Source organism: Cynoglossus semilaevis, chromosome 8, assembly GCF_000523025.1.
Source record: "Cynoglossus semilaevis isolate Cse_v1.0 chromosome 8, Cse_v1.0, whole genome shotgun sequence".
Lineage (NCBI taxonomy): Eukaryota > Metazoa > Chordata > Actinopteri > Pleuronectiformes > Cynoglossidae > Cynoglossus > Cynoglossus semilaevis.
In genome coordinates, this window is record NC_024314.1 from 6,424,104 (window position 1) to 6,436,937 (window position 12,834).

The 12,834-nt window shown below is 40.2% G+C and overlaps 1 protein-coding gene across 3 annotated transcripts in view; it reads left to right on the forward strand.

Moving 5' to 3' along the window:
• The first annotated feature begins 244 nt into the window (after window positions 1–244).
• sdk2b (sidekick cell adhesion molecule 2b) overlaps window positions 245–12,834 on the forward strand; it is a 205,066-nt gene continuing 192,476 nt past the window's right edge. For all 3 annotated transcript variants that reach the window (XM_008314341.3, XM_008314342.3, XM_025057758.1), the window contains exon 1: window positions 245–1,575. In XM_008314341.3, coding sequence (XP_008312563.1) covers window positions 1,491–1,575 — 85 coding nt within the window. In that variant the 5' untranslated portion in view covers window positions 245–1,490. The remainder of the gene's footprint in view (window positions 1,576–12,834) is intronic.

A 12,834-nucleotide genomic window follows, 5' to 3' on the forward strand; every position in this document is an offset into this window, starting at 1 on the left:
TTCTTGTTCCCTCACGTCCTCTCTACATTACAGACTGTTATTTTAGAAAACAATATTTGCTCAGTCACTTTCTGCCCTCTGCACCTCCTTTGCACCTACTACTTCCTCTTCTCCATCCCTCTAACCTCTGGTCATCCTCTTTCTACCTCCTCTTCTTTCTTGCCTCCTCTTTCTTTCAGAATATTGTGGAGCAGTTTCACTCATGCAATACAAAGACTTTGCTACTTTCATATATTCCCCATATTCTCTTGTGCACAAGAACTACGAACCACAGCCTTGACTGAGAAAGCCCTGGAGTGTATCGTTCCTAAAAGTATTAAAATGCAGCCAAAAATGCAATTCCTTTTAATGATGTCACTGGGGATGAAACGCACCACAAGGTCAAGAAACTCTAGACACTTTATAAATTTCAACAGATGAAGCAATTACAGTAATTTCTCCTCAGACTCAGCACCTCATTTTTCAGCATCCTTTCACCAAACCTTGCAAAACAAGCACAATGCGTGATGTTTAAATCAAAGGGCAATTATCATTCCATTTTTTTTTCTGTTGTAAAATGCTTCACGAATTCTTAACTGGTTATTCCGTGGTCGGCTTATATGATAATTGAGGCTGCGCTTTTGTGCTCAACCGCATGGTGGCAACATGTGCTGCGCCTGCTCCAACATCAAAGCCAAACGTTTCCTCATAAAGAACTCACGACTCGCGCAGACCCGACGCACACCGGCAGCCGGTCTCTCCTCCTCCTGCTACTCCTCCTCCTCTTCCACAGGCTGTGGCAGTGGCCGTGACTGTGGGGCTGCATGCGAGTTTGTACTCTCTCCTCCTTGGACGGTTCAACTTCCTGCCAGTGCTTCTGACAAACTAAAGCGCCGACCTTGGCTGTGCGCGCTGCTGTGTGGAGTAACTTTACCGGCGTGTGGATGTCTGTGCGCATTTCTCTCTCTCTCTTTTAGAACAGTAAAGACAGAGAAGAAAGTGTGTTCGCTGTAAGTGGGGGAGTCTGTGACTAATGAGGCTGAAGTTATGCGGAGGAGAGCGGAGGACCAGTAGAGCATCTCAAGGACGCACGAAGTGAGGATGAGAGAAAGTACACGGAGCAGCCCATCTTCTTACAACCGCGGATGAGAGGGCTGTGTTTGAACTTCTGCTAGATTTGTGTCAGTGACTTAACCCGAGATTCCCATTCAGACTGCTTTCACACTTACTGGGGGATGTGTCTTGCAACGCGCGTGGATGCGGAGCGAATCTGAACTGCGCTCTTTAGACACACGCTTGAATAGAGAAGGCTGTTATAATCATATTCGTTTCACCTCATCCCAGCGCTCGCAGGTCGGTGCCCTCTGCCCGTCTTGAGCGGCTCTAGTGACTCGTGTCCAAACACAGAGACCCACCGGGAGACACTCGCCAGGGGAACCGGAGCTCGGGACGCCGGAGCAGGACACGGGCTGATCGGACACTTGTTGTCCGCCGTGCACGGGTTTGGAACCATGCTGGACCCTTGGAACAGATCGATGTGGCGCGCCACATGGATTTTATTTCTCCCCTTCCTCATCCACTTCACGCAAGCTCAAGGTACAGGCGACATCAGGTCCACAAATGCCCACTAGTGTCGATTCCATAACAGCTATGTTCAGTATTCATCTTATTTTATTGGCTTACAGCCTTATTTACCCCACACTTGGGCTCTAGCTTTATTGCAGGTCTTCACACATTTCACCCACTTGTGCACCTTCACCTCACCTCAACTGAACTGATGCTGGAGGAGAGCGCATCTCACTCGTTAAAATTTTTATTTGCTTGCAATATGCACATATTAGTTGGAGACGTCTTTATAAACCGAGCTGTTGGGGGCGTCCAACCCCACAGTTGATTAATGAATACTAATTAATTAGTCGAGCATCTCCAGGAAATTAAACTTTCCACTCCAAACAAGCGGCGTGGATAAACAGATACATGTTGATGGCGCTGCTAATGTGGTTGTTAATGCAAATGTAGAAGCCAATTTAAAAAAAATAATTAATTGGTTCTTAGAAAATCACGCAGCTCGTTTCCCTGGAGAAGAGGGAGAGTTGGGGGTCAACAGTCAAGTGTGACACTTAGCAGCGGCGACTCGGTGGCCGTGTGATTTCCTCTGGATGCCATCCGAGCTGGAAGCCTGTGCGTAATAATCCTGGTAGATCTCCGAGATGCTCCTGCAGAGAGGTGGAGAGTGGCTGGGATGTCCAGCAGAGTACTACTGTAACCCCATCCATTCACATCGTGTATGACACTTGTGTATAGAGTTGATAGTGGTCTGCTTCTGTCAAAGTGGAGGTTTAGGGAATTTACACAGACTAAAAATAAAAAATAGTCCTACAAAAACCATCCACTTATTTAAGTGGATTAAAACTTGGTCTTTAACATTATGTGTATAGGCAGTAATGATGCTCTCTACTTTGTGTTTTTCTTTATTTGTCCTCATTTGATTTGCATCTGGATGTATCAAATGAAACCTAGTTTGAAAGGACTGACCCTGGAGTTGGCAGCAATGTGAGAAAACTGACCCTGGAGTTGGCAGCAATGTGACTACCGAATTACTACTAAAGAAAAAGAATGTACAGTAGCTCGGGGGTCTTACTCACTCATTTTCCAGAACAAGAGCCCCTAAACTGTGGACAGATGGAGCAGGTACTCCCTACAATATTTTTTTTTTTTTTAATTTATTTCACACTGAAACTTCACCCAGGTCTAAATATAAGTTGTCATATTCCACTTAATCTTAGTTAAGGTATTCACATCTAAACAATTCAAACAATAAATGTATAGCTTAATATATAGCTTTATGTAAAATCTACGTAAGTGGCCCCTGATCACCTATTGAAGACCTCTGATTTGGTTAATGTTGGGGTCATCTCTATTAGCTCTGAGTAATCCAAATATGGAAGAGGTGTACTATAATCACCCATTATAAATTGTTATTGATTTCTTTAAAAAAAAAAATTATCAGTTTGTACTCAGGGTTAAAGTACCATGACCAGTGTATCCAGAAGATAATATCCTTCATTGACCTTTATAGGAAAGACTACATCTGCATAGATATAATAAAACAATAAAAAACAGTAGTATTCTTTAAGGAAAAACAAAAACATATAAACAAAAAGAAACCCACGCATGATAAAAATAGACAAAGTGTGAAGGTTATACATCGTTGACCATGTTAAAGACAGGGTGGGGATCTGTTTTGTCTTCAGCTCCTTTAGGAAACAGTCAAATAGTTACTCCTTTGAAAACAAACCAACTAAAAAAACCAGTAAACCAGTAAACCAAAATGCACTCACTACTGCACCTCCGTTTGGGTAAATGGGATTCATGCGTTTCAGCCTCCGTAAGTAGGTATTACCTCCTGCTATAGACCTCGGAGCCCTCGGTGGTTCTCACTCAATAAAAGAAAATGGGAAAAAATCACAAACATGTCAGATATCCATCATTCATGAGGGCATTTCCCCTGCCTGACATTTACTGGAGATTGATAACTGAAATGTCCCAGGGATTATGAATCTTGACATTGTGACTTCCCGTCTCTGAATTGTATCCTGGCCTCCTGTTTGTGAGAGAACCTTGGTCTCACTTCTCTCGCTTTCCGTCTTTATGCTTAACCAACCAAGTTAAATACAGGCATATTATTTACAGCAGCGTCCTTGGTAGATAGCTTTGGCATTTTTTTTTTTTTCAGTTTGGATGTGCATGAGTGCATAATGCATTTCGCAAGCATGTAACTATGTAAGTGTGAAAGCTGGATAAGGACTGCCAGTCACTCGCTCTCTTTCCGTTCCAGCTCAGTCTATCCAGCAGTGGCTCTCAGATTTCATTACGCGGTGGCTCCTGGGTCAGAATATGTAGGATTTAATTGGACCCTCTTCAGACCAGCAGCTTGTTGAAAGTGACCCCAGTGTGGGCTGCTCTTTTTCTAACGAAATTATTTAAAAAACAAGATGAGGCGAGTGGTGCATTTCCAGACAGACATGTCAGCTGTTGCAAGCCATATTTCAATGACTTGTCTACTGAAAACCACCTTTTAATGACAGTAAAATGGCCTTCATCAGAACAAAGTCAATGTTGCTGAGGTCATAGGCACACCTTTTAAAGTTTTGGGATTTCATGAAATGCACACACACAAAAAAAAATTAACAGAAAAAATGCAGCAAACAGAATTCATCTCAGCTACCAGTTTTAGGACTTTTTCTTAAATCAATTCCAAAATTGTCCTTTACCCCAAATAACCCTGGATGTTTTACTTAAAGTAACAGACGCAGAAGCTGTCAGCCTGCCCCACTCTTCCCCTTCCATTCATTTACTAAGGTCATGCCGAGACAATGCAGGGCTTGCCCACAGCTTTTGTCAGTTCTAACACGTCTATTTTGGAGCTCTGAGCAGTGTGGGAGGAATTTACTGAGATGTCATGTTTGGCATAAATACCCTCGCATCACTCAACGTCTGCAGCAGAGCATGAGTGGCTACAGCTCAACTATGGGGAGCGTTAGCAGAAGTTGACTTCATTCTGTCAGAGGCGTAGAACTCAGATAACAGCCACAAAGCCAGTTATGGCAGTGTGCTGGGCCACTGCTGCCACACCAACCAGCCATTTCGTGCTGTTGTCTGCCCAGGACACACAACATGTTAAGAATGGCACGGAGTGGAGTGATGGTCTGTTTTTAGCCCACTGTATGGGGCATGGACCTTGACACAGTAATGGAAGTCAAGGATGCCATCTCTATTTTAAATCTCCTATGAGATTGGCTTGAAATTGTATGCCTTCAGTGTAACATCTGCACTTAAGCAACACTCGACTGCTGGATGAGTAAGTCCAGTTGGATGTGTTGTCACCAGGCAGCATAATACCAACATAATTATAGATGTGTTTCTCAGTGTGTCAGTGGTTTGCAGATGGCGAGGTTAGGAGATGCACTTACAGCAATGCATTGACGTGATAACGTGCATTTTTTCTGATAAGCAGCCATAGACTCTATTTAACGGCCAACAAACATTCAACCCGCTTAATAAGAGATTGGCGTGCTGCATAATGAGCAGGACTCCTAGCCTTTGAGCAACATATTTAGAATATTTAGATTTTTTTTATGAAGAAAAAAAAATAGTGCATCAGAATAAAAATATAACAAATTATTACCACCACCCCCTGTGATTCAAACCTAAAAATCAAACACCTAGGAGTGTTGAAATTTAAGACTTAGTTTTGAAATTTAAAAACCCTCTGAATCGCATTACAAAAATAAATAAATAAATAAAAATTCAATTACGTAAATTCTACATGGCAGCCCCAAACCCAATCCAGCGTGTCTGATGGAGTGTGGAGTGATTTACAGAGACAGCGGACATGAAAGAATATCTGTTGACTGCAAATTCCCTGATCTGTCACTCATCTTAATCGATAGACGATGGATTCCCATCGTTGGGTGAACGCTTTGTAAAAAGAATAATGAAAAAAAGTAACATAGGCAAACCTATTTATTATTGAGCAACAAGGTCACAACAAGGTGGTGAAGAAACTCATGTTTAAAGTCCACTGGTGGATTTCTGTGGTGGATGGGTACTACAGTTTGTTATTGTTATCTTCTGACATAACTTCTTAACAATTTTCAAGAGAGTGAATTGTAAAAAGGGGGAACTTTTGTTTTGTGTTCTGATTAGTTTGCCCTCAGTCAAATCAGGGCCACAGTCAAAAAACTTTTCAGAATATCACGTAAAGGAGAGGAAACACCTGAGTTAGTGCAAACTGACACTTGACAAGATCGTCATTTGACAAGAGATGACATTGACGAGGAGCTGACAGCTCTTTAGTGACAGATTTGTTGTGCATATCTGGAGCAGTAAGCAGTGCAATGTTTCAGTTTATCTAAAAACAAACAAAAATAACTCCCATCTCTGGTCCTACTTTGTGCTTAGTTCCTTTACTTTACCATGTAGGTCAGAAAAGGTAAAGTCGATTATTGCCAGATATAGCTCAGTGTAATTTGCGCAAGATTTAAATACAAACATGCTTTGTTCGTTGTGTTTTTGGTTGTGAAGATACAAGCAAAAATACTTGTACTTGTATTTCAGACAATATTGGGGTTTATATCCGTTAAAGCAGTGATGCTCTCCTTTGAAGGAGGATTGGCTCCTTTTTTGCCCATTGCTGCCTTTCCATTTGCTGCTGTGATCCCTCAATCACTTCTCCCTAAATCCCTTCCCCAGTGTGTTTGGTGAGGGAGCATTAATTCATGGACAAACAGCCTAATCTCCAGAACAGTGAGGAACGCCTCTTTGTCGACTTCTGCTTCTGGTTTCTGATTGAATAGGCAGTTGTGGAACACTGGAATGTGTGACTGCATAGAATATTTGGACAGTATAGTTTTAGTTTGTAGATGCCACTTTTGGGTGACATACACATATATATGTGACCGGACTAGGTCATTTGAAAAGTAGCTGCTAAGCTTTGCCTTTAAATTAAAATAGTTCTGAATTTAAAAAAAATAAATTGACACCTGGCTCCTTAGAATATTATAGATGTTAACAATAATGCAGTGCAATGAACAACAACAATAAATACATAATGGTATATCTAAATGCAAATTCAAATTTTTGTCATCTTTTCTGTATGTCATTACACGAATAAACATCCAAAGAAGTATAATCCCAGAATTTGATTGTGTTCCACCCTTTCAAATACCAGTTATGCAACATCAAAAAACAACTATTGAATTGGATTTGAAAAATAATTATCTTAGAAGGTACAATTTGTTCCATCCTAGCCGGGTCATGTGGCCCAGACAGTTTTACCATAACAAGTAGTGCATGGCGAGGCAATGCCGTTGCAGTGGTCTCCACTGATTCCTCTGACATCATGCCCACTGTCTGGAACATGACAAACAGAAAGGTCTGGACAGTGTTTTTTTTTTTCTTTTCACCATGGCTGTCCTATTTATCTTTGCGTGGTTAATAATGTGAGCTCTGTTCACAATATTTAGTGTGCACTGGGAAATGAGGCCACCCAGGGCTGCTGGGAACTGTCATTATGTACAGAGACAGACAAGGGCCTATGTTGAGTGACCTTTGTGGCTGAAAACAAGTTAGAGTTGTTGGCAGGGAAATTAGGAGGGTCCTCTTGTCTCCATCCAGGCTTTACAATAAAAAAAAAAAGAGTCTGATTGTCTTGTTTAGCCGTATGCAATGGTATTCCTAATGGTAGTTCTGACTGATTTACAAGAGCCTTTTGAAGGCTTTCTTTCCAACATGGATGAACATGAAACTTTAATCAACTGGATTGGACAGAGCTGAAAAGTCACAATATCTAGTCGGCTAACGTGTGGTTGCTTATTTGACTGTCAACATAATCAAGACAATATGGTAAAAGCTGACGTAAGGGATTGTTAAATTTAACATGGTTGTTGTTCCTGAGTCATCATCTGGTCATGCAGGGATCAGGGGAGGTAGGTTTATTTGTGATATGCACAGAACAAAGCAAAATACAGAAGAAAAAAAAAGCATAGTCACTTCTTAGTCACTGCATTGCTGTAGTCTGTTTCATTTTGTCTATCCTGTCCACTTGTTTTGATTGTGACCTTTGGCCTGACAACTACAACAAATAGAGCTGTGTCTAGCTGGGAAATGTTGCTTGCATCTGTGTGATGACACTGCATCACCCTGACGTTTGACTTGTTAAAAAAATGTCTCTGTGGAGGTTTTAAGATTTCTATTTAAAATATAAAAGATCATTTTATGTTAAGTTGAAATGTGTCAAGTTTGAATGAATTAAATTTCTTATGGCTTCTAGATATCTTGAACAGCTTGGACAAGTATTATTATAAAATTGAATTATTTGCTGTGTTTTTCCAACCGCAAACCTAAACCCTGCATGTCACACTTGTAGTCCTAAATACATATTTTTGCACTGTGAGTCAGAATCACCTTCCCAGTACCTGATATTGAAGCACATGTCCTTCAATATGTGCTCATCTTGACCCCATGGAAATAATAACCTAGAGATGTGGACATGATTATGGACTTTTTCCTGTGCTGTCTAATAGGACTAGTATGCATGAGGAGGCGTCAGACAGCGGGGAGCCACAGTTAAGGCTTATTTATCAGTATTTATCAGTGCTGCTCAGCTAGATGGAAATGAGTAAGGACCTCAGAGTGACACTAACTTCAGGTGGCCCCCAAGCCTAAGTCACTCATGGGGATCCACGTGTGTATGTATTAGAAATGCATTGGGATTTGCTCAGGGCTTGTGAAACCACCTCTGAACCCTGTAATTGCTTTACCACAGGAGAGATGTTTTGAGTGTGTGTGCATCTGTTGCTCAACAGTAAATTTGTATGCATCTGTAAGCAGATGTGCTCTTTTGAGTGTGTGCCTGTGTACCAGTGGTAGCCACACAACAATAAGCAATAGCATGTCAAGTTCCTGACATGCCAGCACACACTGGCTTCCCCTGGGGGATTAAACAGTTCCCTGCATTGCTTGATGAACAGGAAAGACTTAAGGAAAAAAATGCAGTTTTTGTTGATTCACATTTTGTATTTGTGAAATGTTTACTGCTACTGAATGTTCAACATTAAATTTTATGATTAAAATTGGATTCAGTCCAACTGTTTTTCTGTCCCTTAGAATTGTGTACAGGCAGTACTGGTTAATTGTTATTATCTCTTAAATAGTCAATTTAACAGCTTAGATGTAAATAGTAGAGGCTCTGATCGATGCTGACAATCATACCATGCTTAGCGGATATCTCCTCCAAGGCCCATTCCTTCTTTTGGCATCCCATTACCCATCTATCCAGCAAGTGGATCTGCTGCTTATTTACCCATCCTATGCAGGAATAATGGGGCCTTCACCCCCAGTTGGATTAATCAGCCATAACCATATGCTACTGTGTGCAAGTATGCTGCAGTTTTGACCACGGGAGACAGCTGCTGCTATTCTAAAGAGTGGAATAAGATTGTAATTGCCTTAACTTTGATTTGTTGGGTGCTTTGATTTGATGAGAGAACATTTTTTGATGCTTCACATCATAATGGCACAGAATGAGGAGAAGTATTAAAACAAGAGTTTCCTTTTTTTACTCCCAGTTTCCAGATGTGAAAATAACCTTGGTCTTATTAGCAGGAATCAATATTCTATTCATGGTTCTTTTTAATGTGTTTTTTATTGTGGGCGCCCACATTTGACAGGCGATCATCTAATGACATTTGAATACATTTGTGAGGCAGTGCATAAGGTTCAGATTGCACTGGGATTATTCCCATACCCATGCAAAAGTCATCATAAAAGACAGCTGAGCAGGGGCTGAATTGACATAGGTGGGGGCAATCTTGGAGGAATGCTGAGTGAGCAGGCTGGTGAGGTGGAGTATCTCAAAGCTTTGCCTCAGTGACCATTAAGTGATAGTAAATTAGTAAACTAATTTCATTCATCCCATGTCTAACATGTGTTGCAAAGACAATGAAGAACCTTGAGTTCTTGAAAGCAGATTATTTTAGAGCAATGGTTTGCAAAATGGTGGTGGGGGTTCCATAAAGGGACTCAGAGCTACTGCACATAGGATATAGCGCAGGAGTGTCAAACTCAAATTCACAGTGGGCAAAATTAAACACTGGGACGAAGTTGTGTACCAAAACTTAATATTTATTCAGAAATTGCCGGCAGTTGTGCATGTTTTCTCTTCTCTCCAGATGTGTAATAGAGATGTATTATTTCTTCCTATGGAAACAACCTTTAGTTTTGATGATCTCGAGGCCAAATATAATCACACTGTGGGCCAGAGGTGGTCCCCTGGCCTGAGTTTCACATGTGTGATGTAGTGTGTCATATTAAATTAAACTATATATATGATGCACTCATTTGTTGTTTTATAAATCATTTAAAACTTACTTTTATTCTTAAACCCTGCTTTCAACCAAACCCTCCATTACAATCCTCACACAGCACTACCAACTGGTAGTTTGTATATCAGTTACCTCTGCTGCATTTAAAATATGGAACCAATGTATTTTAAATATATCCTCAATTTTTTCCCCCTTGCAATTCAATAGGAATTGTAGTTTTTAAGGAGCCTGACCCTAAAGGTCGGCGGCGGTACTGCTGCTTAGGCAGTCTTCACTGTATTTTTACTTTTACAATTAAAACACCAGCATCAAATAGATGTACCCTACACTTTTGTGTGACACTTGACCCTGTTGTACATTTGTTGAGTTCACCCAGGATTATCTTTGTGATGAAATGAACTTTGCACATGACCAAATCACTGAACACTCTGACCAATCATATATAAGACAGCGACTTGGTAATAATGAAAAATGACAAACACAAATGTGTGCCTGCACTCAAGGCTTTAAAGAGTAGCATAATTGGTAGCCACAGTAGTGAAGCATGCAGGCTACAGACACACACAACAAACATCCTCACAATTCTGTCTCTTATGTATAAGTCACAGAAGGATAATCACTCACAGGATACAAGATGAGCGGCAAAGGCAGGAAGTGCTTCATCCATCTTGATTTGTCAATAGTTACAATTTTAATTACACCTGAGTGCTGTCAGCCTGCCAAGCTGGGCGGAGAGTATTGATTCTCTCTGACTAATTGATTAATTGCTGTGTTTAAAGGGGTGGTTTTTCCTCCACACCCCCATCTCTTATTTTGTCATACCCTTCATTTTTTTTCTCCCACACTGCATATTGTGTTCACTTGGTAATATGATTTCATGCCAGGAGGTGGGATGGAGTGTGGTGTTGTGTGTGTAGTCAAAAGATCCACCAATGGTTTTATTCATGACTGGTAAACACTTCTGTAAGACAGTGGTCAAGTACTGGGCAATGTTACAATATTACAGTAGACTTTTAGTCTGTGGTCGCAGGGTGGGGGGGTTGATATCTGGTGCATATTATTTATGAAGAACTTTTAATATTATTTCACTTTTTTTTTTTTTTGGAATATATCACCCACACACTAGTCATACTGCTGTTTAAGAAATCTGTGGTTTTAGTTTCCTAAAGACAAATTGACAATGACACCAGAGAATCTGGGGATCAAACCATCGACTGTGGGAAAATTGATCCACTCAGTCACAGACAATTGAGAGAAGTTTAGAGTTTTTTTAGTCTATGAAAATAAATAAGTCCCCCCAGTCTTGTTGTACGGATTTTTAAAAACACGAGGGAAGCAACTGCAGATGTGGTCGGGCAAGAAAAGCCATTTATTCTTCAGTGAACTGACAAGTTTGGTTTAGAAGAGGCAGAACAGAAGAGTCAGGTGATGTAAGGGACAAAGAAAATAGAAAATGAATCCAAAAGGAAATTGCTAAAAAAATGAAAGAAGCAAAAATGTACTATCGTTGCCAATTGGGTTGACATTAATTAACATTTTCAAACTTCCACTGTAATCAATAGAGCTGGTAGATAGCACACAAGTCAAGCCTGGAATTTTCACAATTATTTTAATAGCTGAGTTCTGACACAACAGCTTGTGACTGAGCCTAAAATAAAGAAGAAAAAAGAGGAAGGGAAAAAAAGGACAAAATCAATCAAACATGTGAAGAATGATCAGGAGTTGTTTTCTAAAAGGGATTTGGAAATGTTCCTAACAGTAAGGAAAAAAAACACAAATTGTAATCATATTGGAAAACTTACATGTTGTCCTGTAATCTAAAGACTAATTTAGTCTTTGCTCTATACACAATAATGTGGTAATACACTAAGTCTACAAAAGTCCTGCGTCCCAGCTGCCTATTTAGTGGCAACATAAGATGTCAGGCACACCAACACCCAAGCATTAAAGCAATTCAGACCTGTGAGTCCACCTTTATGTTCTGCTGCTTCTTTTTTTAAAAAATCCATTGACAAACATCAACTGTGACACAAACAGTAAAAGGTTTAGTTTCTTTAAAAAGTTTGGCCAAAGTTGGTGGCTGGCAAACTACAGTCAAAGGAAAAAGATGTCCTGTGTTGACCAATTACTTTCTTTTTTATCTGTGGAAGCGGCAGAACACAACACATCACCCACAAGGATGCTGTCCCTCAGTATCTGGTGGCGCTCACTCACAGAGTCACAAATATGAACACATCCCCTGCTGCAAAGAAAAACGTGACTTTTAGTGTTATGAAGCTTATTCCTGTGGACCCTATCAGAAACAGACACACAGAAACACAAACTTTAAACTCAGAGAAAAGCTGACTTGTTGGGATGTGATAACCACTATAAATGTGTGAATAGTGGAACAGTTTTTGTTATTTTCTGTGTTTCACTTTGCAGTAAACTTTCAATGAACAGTGACATCTTCTGGAACTTTTTAAACAATTTTAGGGTTCTGTTTTCAAATGCCCTACAGTGAAAATCAGAGTGTTATACTGGAGAAAAATCTAAACAACTCTGTCCAGGAGTTGTCAAAGAATTTAATTACAAAACAGCAATTTCCCCCCTTCCCTCATTCTGTCAGTCTCACTAATTCTTCTTTACTTTATGCTGAATTTGTGAAATCAATTCATTCGCATTTTGCGTATTTGATGACGGCATAAATTATAATTTTAAATGTGAAGAATTGCGTACTTCAGCTCTTCCACTTCTGCTTCAAATTTCTCTTCAGGTCAGCTTGGTCGGGAGTGCTGGAGAGCAATCGTCAGAGTACCTCATTAACCAAACAGTTTTTCTTCTTTGTGGCATGTTTATTGATTTCTTAAATATTGCTGATTCTTTTAACACTGTGCTTCATTGACTTGACAACAACAAACAACATGAGGAATTCGAAAAAACAGTTTTCAACCAAGTATAATATTACTCATGCAAAAAAGTTACCATA